This window comes from Hippocampus guttulatus, chromosome 4 (genome assembly GCF_054856545.1).
Source record: "Hippocampus guttulatus isolate MCC_2025c chromosome 4, RoL_Hgut_1.0, whole genome shotgun sequence".
Taxonomy (NCBI): domain Eukaryota; kingdom Metazoa; phylum Chordata; class Actinopteri; order Syngnathiformes; family Syngnathidae; genus Hippocampus; species Hippocampus guttulatus.
This window is the reverse complement of record NC_141264.1, coordinates 15,491,396-15,509,279: the sequence shown is the minus strand read 5'-3', so window position 1 is coordinate 15,509,279 and position 17,884 is coordinate 15,491,396. Positions and strand designations below refer to the sequence as shown.

General features: G+C 42.6%; 2 protein-coding genes across 8 annotated transcripts in view; one reads left to right on the top strand and one right to left on the bottom strand.

Annotated features, from left to right (window-relative positions):
* shank3a (SH3 and multiple ankyrin repeat domains 3a) overlaps window positions 1-6,898 on the top strand; it is a 194,398-nt gene extending 187,500 nt beyond the window's left edge. For all 6 annotated transcript variants that reach the window (XM_086109498.1, XM_086109496.1, XM_086109497.1 and 3 more), the window contains one exon: window positions 1,354-6,898. In XM_086109498.1, the coding sequence (XP_085965624.1) occupies window positions 1,354-1,894 (541 nt within the window). In that variant the 3' untranslated portion in view covers window positions 1,895-6,898. The remainder of the gene's footprint in view (window positions 1-1,353) is intronic.
* Window positions 6,899-17,884, bottom strand: part of rabl2 (RAB, member of RAS oncogene family-like 2) — a 23,966-nt gene continuing 12,980 nt past the window's right edge. For both annotated transcript variants that reach the window (XM_086109503.1, XM_086109504.1), the window contains exons 7-8: window positions 10,406-10,489; window positions 6,899-9,643 (exon numbers count right to left, since the gene is read on the bottom strand). In XM_086109503.1, the coding sequence (XP_085965629.1) occupies window positions 9,560-9,643; window positions 10,406-10,489 (168 nt within the window). In that variant the 3' untranslated portion in view covers window positions 6,899-9,559. The remainder of the gene's footprint in view (window positions 9,644-10,405; window positions 10,490-17,884) is intronic.

Sequence of the window (17,884 nt, the reverse complement as noted above, 5' to 3'; positions counted from 1 at the left end):
AGGAACGAGATACGTGATTTTCATTGGTGACTGAAGCCATGCAAACAACATGCATGTAACAATCACAACATCAGCACAAAAAGTATCTCGTCTCTGCTCCTCCCTGCTTGCAACAAGCCAGACAAAAGTGTTCACATGACAAGGTACCTGCAAATCATTCAACTCCAATTCGCTGTCTTTCCATTTTTGACCTAACGTAATTTGCAGCATCCTGCAATACATCACAGCCGTGAATCAATGCTAATGTAACATTCAGGCCCGAAATGAAAAATAAGTATGCTTCCTGATGCTGCCGAGTGTATAGCTGGAGCACGTTAATTACCTGGAGTCACTTGACACATTTATTTACATGCATTCCAAATCTATACTCCAGTCCAGAAAAGTAAGAAATCCATGAGGTTTTTAAGCAGAAGAATTTCCATTTTTACGAGTTGCGAATTTAGAGCAAATGGATGTACGGCGACTTCACCGGTGCGTATTGAACATATTAACAAGATATTTACCTGGAATCATTTTTTTACAGAGGGCACCACACACAGACAGGACAGATAAATCGAGCATGTCTTATGTTATTATGGTGACGCTTCACGACAGAGTTTTGCTCCTACAGTACTGAAATGCAGTCTACGTGTGGTAAAAGCACTTGGGATTATTTTTTTTTCTTTCCTCAAACTCTTACCTCGTGTAAACCGAGTCAGAATTTTAAATCGGTCAGGTTAACCCCTTTCATGCACCCAGTAACCTGCTAACATGACAAACTGTCCACTGTCGTAACCGCTGTCCCCGAATGGGTTAAAGTTCAGAACTGAAGGTGATCACTTTGTAGGGTTGCTGTGATTTTCCGCCAGTCGCGCACCTCTGCCTTTGCACTAACCTCAACTTCTGGTGCCGAGATCAAGTTTGCACCAAGCGGTAAATATATTCTGATTGTGTAAACCTCTCTCTGATTTCTTCAAAGAAAGGAGGAGAGGAGAATTCGCAAGTACTCAATTGCAAATGGACTGTAATTTTACACACACACATTCCAGTTTTGTAGTCTTGATGTGACTGAATGACTTGGCCCGTTTAAAAAAAATTTAAGGCCGTCCTTGAGGACATAAGTTTATGCTTCCTTGTCTCACTCCAGCCTGCACAAGCGTACCGAAATGTACCAAATGTACCATCATAATCGACAGCCCAATGAATGGGTTTCGAAAAGCGAAAGGTTAGCGTCAGATATTTTGTGGAGGGGAAAAAAAAATGAAGCAAACGTTACCGCTTGGTGGAAACAAGGAGAGAAAAGACGCCTGTTTCAATTCTGACCTGACCTCAAGACCTTCTGCTTTTATGTCTGCTTCTGCTTTTCTCCATCAGACTTTTCAGCAGCCTAGGTGAACTCCACACCATTTCTCAGAGAAGCTACAGCACCACGTACACTATCCGCCCCGGCAGCCGCTACCCCGTCATGCGACGCACCCCTAGCCCGGGCTCCCCCGACCGGAGTGACCCCCTCGGACGCTACCCGGTCTACTCGCCGACCACGCCCCCGCCAACCATCCTCAAATCATCCAGCCTCAGCCTACCACAAGAGCCCAAGGAGGTCCGCTTCGTGATGCGGAGCTCCAGCGCCCGCTCCCGCTCGCCGTCTCCCTCACACTCTCCCGGTTTGGGTTCGCCGCTGCTGGCGCTCAGACCTTTCCACCAGAAGCCCCTGCACCTGTGGAATAAGTACGACGTAGGCGACTGGCTAGAGAGCATCAACCTGGGCGAGCACCGCGCCGGCTTCCAAGAGCATGAGATCGAGGGCTCCCACCTGCCGGCCCTGACCAAGGACGACTTCGCCGAGTTGGGCGTGACACGTGTGGGTCACCGCATGAACATCGAGCGGGCACTCAAGCAGCTGCTGGAGAGCTGACCCTTGCCCTGAGACCACACCCACGACAGCGGCCGGGTGGATGAAAAAGCAACAGCTCCTCTTTTACTCGGGCTGCGGCAATGTTTGGTGTCGTGCACTGAAGAGGGGGAGTCCGCACCTTCGTCCTCCTGATGACGCCTCCACATTGGGCTCCACCACATTACGTTAAAGCACGTGCCGTTCACTCTTTCCATTTTCAATTGCCAATCAAAAATCAAAAACTGAAAAACTGACTGATGTTGTTTTTCACCCTACGACAATAAATGAAAAAATGATTCGCGTTTTAATTAAAAGCGGGCTCCGACCAAAAAATACAAAATGTCAAAATGAACCAAAAGACTGAATTTGATTTATTTTTAGATTATTACAATAATAATTAATGTTATTGTTTAGATTTTGTATTAGATTTAGATTTAGTATCAGTCCAGTTTTCATGACACGTTTGTTAATGAGCATAGTGAAGATGCATTTGATTGTTAGCTCCATAATTATTCAAAAAGTAAAGAAATGAGAATACATGACATAATTTCAGCTAAATTATCTGCAAATAGAACAGAAAATAAATGACCTTAAAACAAGCAAACAGTTGGGTAAAAAAAAAAAAAAAAACAACATGGGTGAAAGGGAACGACTGATCCACTCCTTGGCTCAATTTGACCCAAATTTTTGGGGTTGTTTTGCACCAACAACCCAAAAATATTGGGTCGTTTTGTATGAAACAACTGAAAAAAATGGTTTGTCTTGTACAAAACAACCCAGAAGGTTGGGCCAAATTGACCCAAGGAGTAGATTGATCCTTTCTTAACCCAAATTGGGTTGAGTGTAGCAGGCCTCAAAAACTTCTCCTTATATTTGCAGAAGCTATTTCCAATTTTAATCTAAATTTACTTATATCTAGGAATAAATTGTCCGGGTTATGTAAACCCAACTAATTAAATATGAAAACCAAACTCAATACCATACCATAATTCCACAGGTGGTATGAATTCAGAAATATAAATGAGGGTTTTTGAGGCTAGCCATATTTACCCATTACGACAAATCAATCCAAATCAATTTATCTTGTGATTGCAGATAATTGTGCTGAAATTGGGTCATATCTTCCGCATTTTATTACTTCTTGTTTTATACAACCATTTTTTGCAGCGCATTTGATGGATTATGATTGTGATCTGGACTGATTGATTGAATGAGATTCCGTTCCATGGCCCTTTTTTCAATTTCCGGTTTTTGATCAGAGGCTAAAATTGAATTATGAAAATTGGAGCTGTTGGGGGATTTTTTCGGATTACAAAAACAACAACACCCAAAAACTTTTTTTCAATCCCTTTTATTTCCTTTTCTGGGATTTCTGATTGCAAATTAAAAACGGAAAGATGGAATGATACATGGCTTGCCCTCCTCCCCTCTCTACCTCGAACCCCACCATCCACCAGGCCAAGCCTTTTTGCAGTTTTTGAGCAAAGGAGGAATCAGTTATCGCTTCAATCAAGAAAAAAAAAAGCTCAGTTGCCTTTCGACAATATTTGTACAGAGATCGACGATGACAACGATGAACACAATGGACAACCACAACGTGTCTGCTCTAGATCCGCTGTTGTTTTTAAAGAATGCCCCAACAGGCGCAGCTCCAGACCACAGGAGAAGCCTTGCTATAGCCAGACTGTGCTATCCATTCCTTTTGGAGAATGTTTAACCAACACTCGTGGCTTTTTTCAGAATCAATTATTTCGGTTTTCCAAAGGGAATATCACGCGTGCGTGAGTGTGTGTGTGTGTGTGTGTGTGTGTGTGTGTGTATATATATATATATATATATATATATATATATATATATATATATTACAATATGCTTTATTTGCTATATTTGTCTAATTTGTCTCATTATAGCTTTCAAAAGACAATTGTGATTTTTTTTTATGATAGAAAACAAAGATAAATCTTTTCCAGAGAGTAGTTAACTAATTTCTCCTAAATATACACTTGTACACATATATATTTGAAAGGGTAAAAATAGTATGTAAACATGGAACATGATTTTTTGGGGGAGGGGTTCATCTCCTGTTCACATTTTTCTCAAACTGTAGCATGACAAATCCCATCATGTCTTTGGTTTTATTCTTATTCCGATTCTTCTTTCCTTACGGTCTTCCATCATACTAAAGGGCAACCCAAAATGTGAAGCAGAGAACACCCGATCCCAGCAGCATCAGTCCCGCCGTATGAGACAACAAATCAATACATCTTGATTTGATTTATATAAAAGAGGCTCTTCTACCTCTCAACGATGGACGTTTGGCGCACGAGGGCTCACGGTGGGAACACGATTGATAATTGATATTGCATGATATATGAGCCAAAGATTAGAATGGTAGTTATATGGTAAATTTTCAGTCGCCAAGCAGCATCCCTATTCGAGAGCTGATATGACTCAGTGACATTTTTAGCAGTTATCTAAAATTTCATATCAGACTATTTCTTGACACCTTTTTGGAGGGGTGGGGGGGTGTTTTGCACAATTGTTGGTTGGCTACAGTCGTACATTCCTTCAAAGAATTGTATTGATTTGCAACAGTGGCCAACTGATACCAAATATCTGATCCAAACAGGTCAGACTGGTTAAATTCTTTTTCAACCAGCGACATTCTACAGCGGCGTCTTAGAAGCCTAATGTTCTTGACGCGCTCCAGTTCCCTGAAATGGCCAATGCTGCGCCTCACACCGGGCACATTTTTTCCAGTCCAAGCTCAATGAGCCAAACGGAAGGAGCTGCGGGGATGGGGATGTCTTTGCGAGGTTTTCATCAACAACCTGGCGGCCTTGAAGCCTCGTAACTCATCCGCATTTATCGCTGCTATCTACTTTAGTAAGCAGGACACCGTGGTAAACTGAAGAGCGACGAGAGCCAGGTTGTCCACAGAGGCAAGGTTACAATCTCACCGAGGAACAGAGCCCATTCCCCCCCCCCCCCCGCCCCCCTCATTTAAAAAGTGTTGGTGGGTTGTAAGAGTAGCCAGCACTCACTGTGACCTCACTCACACTCAGTTTGAACTGCTTGTTGTTAGTTTTTTCTCTTTTGACACTGTGGCTAGATTTTTGTCGTGTGAAATGTAATGAAAAAAAAAAAAGACGTGCTGTCCATTCTAAACAGACAATACTTATTTAAAAACAAACAAACAAAAAAGTTATTTTAATTCAGAGCAATGTATATAGGATAGATTTCGTATACATTTTTGGAAGATAAAATATATATATAGATATATAGACATATATATGAATGTTTGGTATACAGTATATGACTAGTTAAGCACCTGAAGAAAAAGGTGAGCAGATTTTATTCTTTCTATGACCTTTTCAACGATGAAATTTAGGGGATGATTTGCACAAAACATACAAAGTGACAAGGTGCTAACATAGAAGCTACCCATCGTCCAAGCGCATGCGTGCATCTGGATCCCCCCAATTCCCCACCGGCCAACCACCACACCCCCAGCTAGCTTTCTGTGTGTGTGTGTGTGTGTGTGTGAGAAAGAGAGAGAGAGAGTGTGAATCTTTGATTGCGAGTCTACATCCATCCTTAGAATGAGTCCACTAGAGCCTTAATGATTTACCAACAGAGATACCCACTATATGGCTTAATTATTCAGAGATATTTGCTCAAAAAGACATGATGAGTGCACTATATGGACAAAAATACTATTATATACTCATAAATAAAAATGGATGGAGGGATGGATGGAAAACCCTATTAAAGGAGCTAATTACAGCTAGATTCCAAACATCAAACAAGCGTCCTTGCTGGCAACAGGATTGTCTTGGAAACCAAAAAACCAACACTCTAGTTCATCATCAAAGGTGTTTGAAAACAAAACAATCATCCAAACATTCAGTTATGGATCTTGATTTGAGTACTGGGATATTATAAATAAATCCCCAAATATTCCAAAACATTACAAGGTGCGTCTCAAGACGTTTGTCCAAATAGTGTGCCTGATTATATCGAGAACAAACATTGTCACAGTCCGTTTGGCTTTGTGAATGGATTCCACTTTTTAGCTGATTGATTTCATTGATTTGTTCACCCTTCCCGTGTGCCCTTCATGATACCTCCGCTTTGAGTTGATCCGATATGGGACAAACACAAAAAGAAATATGTGCCAAAAAAAAAAAAAGAAAGAAAAAACATTTTTTAAAAAAAGAGTAACTTTTAAGTGTATATTTGTCTTTAGGACTTTCTTAGTTGCAGCAATTTTGGAGCTGTTCAGACTCAATAATTATGGTGCCATCTCCTGAAAATCTTGAGAATTGCATTTGATATTTGATAGCTCACTCACTTCTTGACCACCACACAGAACAGGCGGTCATGACTACTAGACTGTGTCTATCACTTTCAAAAGTGCAGAGACAGGCTTTATAATGTCTACGTGTGTGTGTGTATATACATAAGTACGGGCCTGTGTTTTATCTACTTTTTGACCCTTGCTTTTTCCATTTTGACCTTGTAGACTAAAGTATTATTTGCAGTATATGTACATGGAATTGTTTTGAGGAGACACACTTGTGACACATCATTTGGGGCTAAAACAATCGAAGTGAGGGGGTTATCGTTGTCTTCTTTTCTAATCAACAAAGCACAATCTACATAGAGAAGGTGCGCTGTGACCTTTTTAAAAAGCCCGTCGGAGGTCTGGTCACCCACTGATCTTATCATGGAAGAGTTTTCATTTTCTTTTCACTGTCGTTTTTTTTTCTTCCTTTCCTTGTTTGCACTGTGAAGTTTTTCAATGGTGGATGTTATCCCTTGCAACGTCTCAGGCTTGTCACGCGGCACTTTTTGCAACATAACATCATCAGCCCCCGCGCAAAAATAAAACAAATAAGCGGGCACACGGCGAAGGGAGGCTGCGACGGTTCCGAGACGTTGCGGGTGATATCGCCACCGCGAGAGATGACTTTTGTTATATGATGTAATACATTTATAATTAAAACATGAATTGCAAAGTCAGTGCTTTGGTATATTTATTCACAATTGACAACACTTAGACAGCTTATTGACACTGTTTGAAATAAAAAGGGTTAAATTCTTTGTCTTCCAGTCTGAAAGTGACAATGTTGATGACTTGTGTAAATTGCTGCTCAAGAAATTGTCACTTTTTTTTAATTACATGCTACATTGACTTTTCATCTAAAGGCTGCTGCTGCTGGCAAACGGGCTGCGCGGCCTGAAACTAATGCAGCAACTCGGGCCTCCTTGCATACGATAGAACAACACCAAATACAACATCAACAAGGAACTGCTTCACAATCTATCACGTGATGTGTATGGTTGCTAAGGGGTGGAAAACATCAGGAAAAGCCCATGGGAATTTAAATTGGAGAATTTGAAGGGTGTGTCCCACAGGTACGGTAGTGCTTTGAGATACAAATGCCTAGATTTATCATGCTTTGAGATATGAGTCATCCCTTACCCCGTTGTCTTGAGTTACGAGCAAAAATCCGAGGCTACGTTCTCACTGTAGGCCGTGATACCCAATTTGGACGTTTTATACATTCGATCGTTTTATGTACTCATTCACATATCAAAAACAAATGCAACTTCTAATGTGAACACAAAGCGCCCGTGATGTGACATGCAAGGGTACAAAGCACGACGTCGAGTGACGTGCATTAAAAAAATAAAATAAATTAAAAAGCAATCATGTGGCGCAGTGTTTACGGAAGTAAATGTGGTCCCACAGGGTGCGGCTCATTTTATCCTCTCATATCGCCAGAGTTGCGAAGCAGGAAGAGGAACAAATATTTCGGAGGTATGAGGCGACGTTCCTCTAGCTCAGGGGTGTCAAACTCATTTTTTGTTCCGGCCACTTCGGAGTTACGGCTTCTCTCAGAGGATCGATGCAAAATATCAACGTTGTTTATTACCCATGACAATTTGACATTTCGGTACAGATTTCAGGAAGGATCATGAAAGTTGACACACGTGATTTGCTCCCGCAGGCCACATAAAATGATGTGGAGGGCCTTGACTTTGACACCTGTGCTCTAGCTAATGGGGATGTTTACGAAAGATGACATCATGTCATTGCTACGAGTAATAAATTAACTGTGTCCACTTATGCTTCATGTTTTAAGTGAGATTAAATTAAAGTCAAAAACATTGTTACTCAAAACAATGCAGATTGTCAGAACCACCTTCTCCACCTTCTTAGTACCACCCACGCAGAGCGCATATTTTGCTTCGCTTACATACCCGATTTATATCCACATACAAAAGAGGCCAAGGTCAGATTTGAAAAAATATTTATTGTGTTGTTCACACTGCATTAAAAAAAAAAAAATCAAGACAGGTGTCGCATGTGGTGTGGGGGGAAAAAAAATCGGAATTGACTTGCAGTGTGAACATGTGCTGAGTGCCTGAGTACCTGATACCGCAATATTTTTGCTCAGTTATCACACCCACGTAACATGATTTATGGACACCTTAATTTTAGCCGTGTTTATTGTATTGGCCCGCGGGAGTGTTGGTCACTTTTTTGGAGCCTTTTCAAAGTGGACCTTTGGCAAAATAGTTTGCTTTGTGGCTTTAGGCTGTTCCACTCGTCCCAGACAAGGCATGCGGTTGCATGTTTTTTTTTTTGTCTTAATGATCTTAGCATGTCTCTTAAGAGTTCACTCAATGACGATCCATGATGATTACCTAAGATTCATATAACCTATTGGGACCTTTCTGTGGAAAATATCCCTGACAAATTATATATTTTGAAAAATATTCAAGTGTGTTGCATGACAGCACCTTAATTGTTCACCCGAGGGGGCACATTTCTTAAGGTGGCTCATACCTCAAATATTGGTTTGCAATATAACGCATAAAATTAACAATGTGCAAGTTTCTAACTTGGAAAAACTCTGCGGTCGGCACACTCGCAAATAAACGTACCACTACACTTTACGTCCATGAACTTGGGTTGCTTTTTTCAGGATTATGCTAAAATATATGTAGAAGTGCCCTGAGATTGGCTGGTGACATGTACAGGGTACAACGCACCTCTCAGAAAATGGATGGATACTTTTCCCTATAACTACCAATATATTTAAGTTCCATAGGAAGAGTCAAACTTTTATTTGATTAATTTCTGTCTTATTTCCATAAATCTTCCTTAATTCCCAGGGAACATTTCCAACTTTGAAAATTCCTGAAATGTTGCGTCTTTAGTAACATGATAGTGACTAAGCTCCGAAACAAACATTCAATATATTCTTCAAATAAGAAGCAAGTAAACAATGCACCGTCTCAATGTTTCCAACAGGTAAATAGGGTACACATTCCAAAGGGTCTTCGGTTTAGTAAGGTCCCAACATGAACAGTTTCGAGCCTTTGAATGGCACACGAACTAGTTTGTGCAGCGGTGTAAAAATAAATGGTCACGCCTCATGAGATTCCAATCGCACTTATCACCGTGTTTGCTGCAATAGTGTCCACCTGTGACTGACAATGACGCGTTTTACGACTTGCGAGGGAATTCGGAACGCCATCGTCAACCGAAGACCCTTATCAACAGGAGACCACCAACAACACAGCACAGATTCGAATTTGAAATGTCATGCAGCAGAGGTCATTAAATGTATCATCTTTAGCACAGGGGAGGATGGATACTGAGGACTTTCGTTAGGGCAACTCTGGGCTCTCCTCCCTCTTGACGTCACCGCCTTCAGCGTCCGAATGAGCTTCGTTCTCCTCAAGCTCAAACTTCTACAAAAGACACATTCTCATCACTGCGGTGAAATACAAATAATATAAATAAATTCTTTCCGCATACTCCCCCCCCCCCCCAAATAAACACAAACCGGCAGGGTGATTTCAGAACATTCATGTTAAAAATGTGTTATGTTAATCATCTACAGGGGATCCTCAGTTTACCGAAGAGTTCCATTACCACGGCGGCGATGATAACTAAATTTGTACTAAGTCGGAAATGTGCCATAGTCCACCACAAAGTATGCTAAATAATAGATATTCGTATGAAAAACACTCGAGGCTACTAAAAAAATAAATAACAATCCTGTGAAAACCAGTAGGAATGGCGGTACCTGAATGCACCGTCTCGTTTCTAATCCCAAAACCACCTAAACCGAGGACATATTTGCTTTTTGCTCATTTTCCCAAAACGCCACACTTTGTCCTGAAGCTCCAGCATCAAAGTTAGAGCTTCGCAAAAGCCATGTGAAACGACGTCGGCTATGACACATTAGAAGGATCAATCCCTTGGTACTGTATATGGAAGTGCAACACCACCTAGTGGCACATTTCTCAGGTGGTAAAATCTTATCCATTGAGTTCGTCTTCAAAGAGGACTCCACTGCACTGTACTTGTGACTGATGTTTCCATCGATAAATCTTGAAAAATGTCAGGAATTTTTGTCAAATGATCGTACCTGATATGTACAAAATAACAGGACAGCTTGCCTGTGTTTTAACAACACAAAAGAAAGGTGTCGCGGTTGGTCAACTTACCTCCAGTTCTTGCATGACTTCATCCATGAAGTCACTGGGGTTTTGCTTGTATTCCACGGCTCGCTTGATCATCTCTCGAAACATCTGTCAGAACAAGTTAAAAATCAAAGTAGCCAACATTCCTGCTGGGCAATTGGAGCAGCCTGGAATCATCTCCACACTACTCGGTTCAAGCAACTGGACCGTAACAAGGCTTACTTGGTGTATTTTGGATTTTTTATTTGTTTTTGTAAGCACGCGACGAAAATAGTCAAACAGTACAAGAAGAAATATGAAGCGTAATTTTGACAGGAGTATTTTTTTATATGTTGAGTATGAATAGGGACAGTCAGCCCATAGCAATACATTCGGTCAAGGGTGGCCATTTTTACATTTTGCATGCTCTGCCGACAGAGTTAAGTGTTTTGTTTGTTGGCCTTATTTAATATGTAAATTAAGTGCTATGAAACACACATTATTATGCATTCTCTGTATGACCTGACATTAGAATATTATGACAATGTTTTTTGAGGGCAATTATCCCTCTCTGGACTGATCTTCTTCTGGCCTCTAATTAAATTTTTAATTATAATTTCTTAACTTGTCACGGGGCCGGAATAAAACTAGCCAATCAGAGAGTGAAGAGACTGAAGAGACAGAAGGTGTCGTCTCGCAAAGTAGAGTATTAGAGCTTCTTGGACAGTTAATTAGCTTGGGTCAACAATGAAAGTTAAAAATAAGGAAATGGAAAGCCCTCTCCTTCATGTTCCGGGACATAAAGTTGTCATTTGAGGTATAGATTGGCTACATCGCCGGCGCCAACGTGACTGTCCCCATTGAGTAATCAGGTAATTGACCGACTCTTACTGTTTAATTGATTGTACATTGCAAAAAAAGCCAACCTCAAACCGCGAACATATCGGGAGTAAACCCAGTCAGCAAAGGCATCTGGCCCGGATTCGGCATGAAGCTGGCACAGCTGGCCTTGAGTCGGCACTGGCATAACGCATGTGGGCGGAACACGGCCCAGGAGTGGCAAAGGAGGCACTGGCTTGACTCTGGCAAAGCAGATGAGGGCCAGTTGTGGAATGAAGTATTTGGGCCAGAAATCAATTTACAACTCCGGCCCGTATATGGCCAGCCAGTATTGAGCCACCCTTAAATGCAGTTTCAGATTTATTTTTTCAACACATAGCCTTTGCACACCGATGCGGAATTCCATTCATCACACACACACACACACACACACACACACACACACACACACACACACACACACACGCACACACACACACACGAGGTTCAATCAGGCCCACAGGATAATTTAAAAATGAAAAAATGCATAAAAGACAGAATTAATATTTTTTATAAGGTGCAATTCATTGAGTATCCGCTAGGAGACACTGTTTTGACCAGAGAAGAAGACAACAGCAGCCTCAGTCCGTCACTGAGACAGACCCATGACAGCAGACGCTATCAATAGCACTCTCACATTTACACATTTAATAGCACTCTCCTTAGTTTGTAAGGTGTAGGCAGGGATTACATTTAGATTTTATATGCACGTGTAAATGGTTTAAATCTTCCTTTCTTTATAAATCTTTTTTAATCATAAAGTGCATTACTATATTTTTCAATACCAATTACTTGTTAAAGTTTGTACAATCAGTGGGATCAGTTGCAATGCATATATGTGAATGATAAAAGTAAATTGCACATTTGTTGAAGGAAATGTAAGGTGCTTCATGAAATGTTTTGTAAAAGATACGTTCATTAAATTTCAACATTTTCCAAATGTTCTTGTGCTTCTTTATACCAAAACAAAGGAAAGACATATTGTTTTGGTTGTTTATAGCAATGGTATCATTTTAATGGTCCGGTCCACTTGACATCTACCGAGGCCGTATGTGGCCCACCATGTGAAATGAGTTTGACACCAGTGATGTATAGTAAGGCGTTTTTAGCCGCAAAAAAAACAACCATGTACAGAAAGGCGTTTTTAGCCGAAAAAAACCGACCATATATATAGTAAGGCGTTTTTAGCCGAAACAAACGACCATGTGTAGTAAGGTGTTTTTAGCCCCCAAAAAAACGACCATATATATAGTAAGGCGTTTTTAGCCGAAAAAAACCCCAGACCATGTATAGTAAGGCGTTTTTAGACGAAACAAACGACCATGTATAGTAGGGCGTTTTTCGACCAAAAAAAGACCATGTATAGTAAGGCGTTTTTAGACGAAAAAAACGACCATGTATATAGTAAGGTGCTTTTAGCCGAAAAAAAACGACCACGTATAGTAAGGTGTTTTTAGCCGAAAAAAACGACCATGTATAGAAAGGCGTTTTAAGCCGAAAAAAAACGACCATGTATAGGAAGGCGTTTTTAGCCCAAAAAAAAACGACCATGTATAGGAAGGCGTTTTGAGCCGAAAAAAACAACCGTGTGCAGTAAGGCGTTGTTAGCCGAAAAAAAGACGACCATGTATAGTCAGGTGTTTTTAGCCGAAAAAAACGACCATGAATAGTAAGACGTTTTTAGATGAAAAAAAAGGACCATGTATAGTCAGGCGTTTTTAGACGAACAAAACGACCATGTATAGTAAGGCGTTTTTAGCCGAAAAAAAAACGACCATGTGTAGTAAGGCGTTTTTAGCCAGAAAAAAAAAACGACGATGTATAGTCAGGCGTTTTTAGCCGAAAAAAAGGACCATAAATAGGAAGGTGTTTTTAACCGAAAAAAACGACCATGTATAGTTAGGCGTTTTTAGCCGAAAAAAAACGACCATGTAGAGTAAGGCGTTTTTAGCTGAAAAAAAAACGACCACGTATAGTAAGGCGTTTTTAGCCGAAAAAAACGATCATGTATCATAAGGCGTTTTTAGCCGAAAAAAACGACCGTGTAGAAAGGCGTTTTTAGCCGAAAAAAATGACCATGTCTAGTAAGCTGTTTTTAGATGAAAAAAAACGACCATGAATTGTAAGGCGTTTTTAGCCGAAAAAACGACCATGTGTAGTAAGGCGTTTTTAGCCCAAAAAAATGACTATGTGTAGTAAGGCGTTTTTAGCCGAAAAAAACGACCATGTGTAGTAAGGCGTTTTTAGCCCAAAAAAACGACTATGTGTAGTAAGGCGTTTTTAGCCGAAAAAAACGACCATGTGTAGTAAGGCGTTTTTAGCCCAAAAAAAGGACCATAAATAGGAAGGTGTTTTTAAGATAAGATAAGATAAGATAAGAAAACCTTTATTAGTCTCGCAATGGAGAAATTCCCGATTCACAGCAGCAAAGTTATGAAAGGAAGAAGTAGAACAACAAAATACAGGAGCTGCTGGAAAGACAGCCACTCACGCGGCGCCATTTTGAAGTCAAATTTTAACCGAAAAAAACGACCATGTATAGTTAGGCGTTTTTAGCCGAAATAAAACGACCATGTAGAGTAAGGCGTTTTTAGCTGAAAAAAAAACGACCACGTATAGTAAGGCGTTTTTAGCCGAAAAAATCGATCATGTATCGTAAGGCGTTTTTAGCCGAAAAAAACGACCATGTGTAGAAAGGCGTTTTTAGCCGAAAAAAAACGACCATGTCTAGTAAGCTGTTTTTAGATGAAAAAAAACGACCATAAATAGTAAGGCGTTTTTAGCCGAAAAAAACGTCATGTGTAGTAAGGCGTTTTTAGCCCAAAAAAAACGACTATGTGTAGTAAGGCGTTTTTAGCTGAAAAAAACGACCATGTGTAGTAAGGCGTTTTTAGCCCAAAAAAATGACCATAAATAGTAAGGCGTTTTTAGCCGAAAAAAACGACCACGTATATTAAGGCATTTTAAGCCGAAAAAAAGGAACATGAAGAGTAAGGCGTTTTTAGCTGAAAAAAACGACCATGTATATATAGTAAGGCGTTTTTAGCCGAAAAAAACGATCATGTATAGTAAGCCATTTTAAACCGAAAAAAACGACCATGTATAGAAAGGCGTTTTAAGCCGAAAAAAAACGACCATGTATAGGAAGGCGTTTTTAGCCCAAAAAAAAAAACGACCCTGTATAGGAAGGCGTTTTTAGCCGAAAAAAATGACCATGTATATATAGTAAGGCGTTTTTAGCCGAAAAAAACGATCATGTATAGTAAGCCATTTTAAACCGAAAAAAACGACCATGTATAGAAAGGCGTTTTAAGCCGAAAAAAAAGACCATGTATAGGAAGGCGTTTTTAGCCCAAAAAAAAAAACGACCATGTATAGGAAGGCGTTTTTAGCCGAAAAAAATGACCATGTATCGTAAGGCGTTTTTAGACGAAAAAATTGCAATGTATAGTAAGGCTTTTTAACCCGAAAAAAACGACCTAGAGTAAGGCGTTTTTAGATGAAAAAAAAAGGACCATGTATAGTCAGGCGTTTTTAGCCGAAAAAAAACGACCATGTATCGTAAGGCGTTTTTAGACGAACAAAACGACCATGTTTACTTTGGCGTTTTTTGCCGAAACCCCCCCCCCCCCCCCCCGGCTGAGAACGCCTTACGACACATGGTCTTTTTTATTCGGCTAAAAACGCCTTACTACACATGGTCGGTTTTTTTCGGCTAAAAACGCCTGACTACATATGGTCGTTTTTTTTCGGCTAAAAACGCCTTACTACACATGGTCAAGATTTTTGGCTAAAAACGGCTGAATATACCTGTACATGGTTGGGGGGTTTTTTCAGCTAAAAACGCCTTACTATATACTTTACATGGTCATCATTTTAGGCTAAAAACGCCATACTATACATGGTCGTTGTTTTGGGCAAAAACGCCTGACAATACATGGTTGTTTTTATTCGTTGAAAAACACCTTACTATATATACATGGTCGTTTTTTTCGTCGAAAAACGGCTTACTATACATGGTCATTTTTTAGGCTAAAAACGCCTGACTATACATGGTCGATTTTTTCGGCTAAAAACGCTTTACTATACATGGTCGTTTTCTTCGGCTAAAATGGCCTTACTATACATGATCGTTTTTTTCGGCTAAAAACACCTTACTATACGTGGTCGTTTTTTTTCCGGCTAAAAACGCGTGACTATACATGGTCGTTTTTTTCGGCTAAAAACGCCTTACTATACATCCATCCATCCATCCATCCATCTTCTACCGCTTATCCGGGGCCGGGTCGCGGGGGCAACAGCTTTAGCAGGGAAGCCCAGACTTCCCTCTCCCTAGCTACTTCTTCCAGCTCTCCCCGGGGGATCCCGAGGCGTTCCCAGGCCAGCTGGGTGACATAGTCACTCCAGCGTGTCCTGGGTCTTCCCCGGGGTCTCCTCCCGGTGGGACATGCCCGGAACACCTCACCAGGGAGGCGTTCAGGAGGCATCCGAATCAGATGCCCAAGCCACCTCATCTGGCTCCTCTCGATGTGGAGGAGAAGCGGCTCGACTCTGAGCCCCTCCCGGATGACCGAGCTTCTCACCTTATCTCTAAGGGAGAGCCCGGACACCCTGCGGAGAAAACTCATTTCGGCCGCTTGTATCCGGGATCTCGTTCTTTCGGTCACGACCCATAGCTCGTGACCATAGATGAGGGTTGGAACGTAGATCGACCGGTAAATTGAGAGCTTCGCCCTTTGGCTCAGCTCCTTCTTCACCACGACAGACCGATACAACGTCCGCATCACAGCAGACGCTGCACCGATCCGCCTGTCGATCTCTCGCTCCCTCCTGCCCTCACTCGTGAACAAGACCCCAAGATACTTAAACTCCTCCACTTGGGGCAAGATCTCTCCCCCGACCCGGAGGGGGCACTCCACCCTTTTCCGACTGAGGACCATGGTTTCAGATTTGGAGGTGCTGATTTTCATCCCAACCGCTTCACACTCAGCTGCGAAACGCTCCAGTGAGAGTTGGAGAGCCCCGTTTGAAGGAGCCAACAGCACCACATCATCTGCAAAAAGCAGGGATGCAATACTGAGGCCACCAAAACGGACGCCCTCAACGCTTCGGCTGCGCCTAGAAATTCTGTCCATAAAGATTATGAACAGAATCGGCGACAAAGGGCAGCCTTGGCGGAGTCCTACCCTCACTGGAAACGATTCCGACTTACTGCCGGCAATGCGAACCAAACTCTGACATCGGTGGTATAGTGACCGAATAGCCCGTATCAGGGGGTTCGGTACCCCATACCCACGAAGCACCCCCCACAGAACTCCCCGAGGGACACGGTCAAACGCCTTCTCCAAGTCCACAAAACACATGTAGACTGGTTGGGCGAATCCCCACATACCCTCGAGGACCCTGCTAAGGGTGTAGAGCTGGTCCACTGTTCCACGGCCGGGACGAAAACCACACTGCTCCTCCTCAATCTGAGGCTCGACTTCCTGACGGACCCTCCTCTCCAGCACCCCTGAATAGACCTTACCAGGGAGGCTGAGGAGTGTGATCCCTCTATAGTTGGAACACACCCTCCGGTCCCCCCTTTTAAAAAGAGGGACTACCACCCCGGTCTGCCAATCCAGAGGCACTCTCCCCGTTGACCGCGCGATGTTGCAGAGGCGTGTCAACCAGGACAGCCCCACAACATCCAGAGCCTTGAGGAACTCCGGGCGGATCTCATCCACCCCTGGGGCCCTGCCACCGAGGAGCTTTTTAACCACATCAGTGACTTCAACCACAGAGATAGGAGAGCCCACCTCAGGGTCCTCAGACTCTGCTTCCTCCAAGGAAGACGTGTTGGTGGAGTTGAGGAGGTCTTCGAAGTACTCTGCCCACCGGTTCACAACGTCCCGAGTCGAAGTCAGCAGCGCCCCATCCCCACTGTACACAGTGTTAGTGGTGCACTGCTTCCCCCTCCTGAGACGTCGGATGGTGGACCAGAATTTCCTCGAAGCCGTCCGGAAGTCGGCTTCCATGGCCTCACCGAACTCTTCCCACGCTCGGGTTTTTGCCTCGGCGACCACCGAAGCTGCGTTCCGCTTGGCCAGTCGATACCCGTCAGCTGCCTCTGGGGTCCCACAGGCCATAAAGGCTCGATAGGACTCCTTCTTCAGCTTGACGGCATCCCTTACTGCTGGTGTCCACCAGCGAGTACGAGGGTTGCCGCCACGACAGGCACCAACCACCTTACGGCCACAACTCAGATTGGCCGCCTCAACAATAGAGGCACGGAACATGGTCCACTCGGACTCAATGTCCCCCGTCTCCCCCGGAACATGGGAAAAGCTCTGTCGGAGGTGGGAGTTGAAACTCCTTCTGACAGGGGATTCTGCCAGACGCTCCCAACAAACCCTCACAATACGTTTGGGTCTGCCAGGACGGACCGGCATCTTCCCCCACCATCGGAGCCTACTCACCACCAGGTGGTATCAGTTGACAGCTCCGCCCCTCTCTTCACCCGAGTGTCCAAAACATGCGGCCGCAAATCCGATGATACAACCACAAGGTCGATCATCGAACTACGGCCTAGGGTGTCCTGGTGCCAAGTGCACATATGGACACCCTTATGTTTGAACAAGGTGTTCGTTATGGACAATCCGTGGC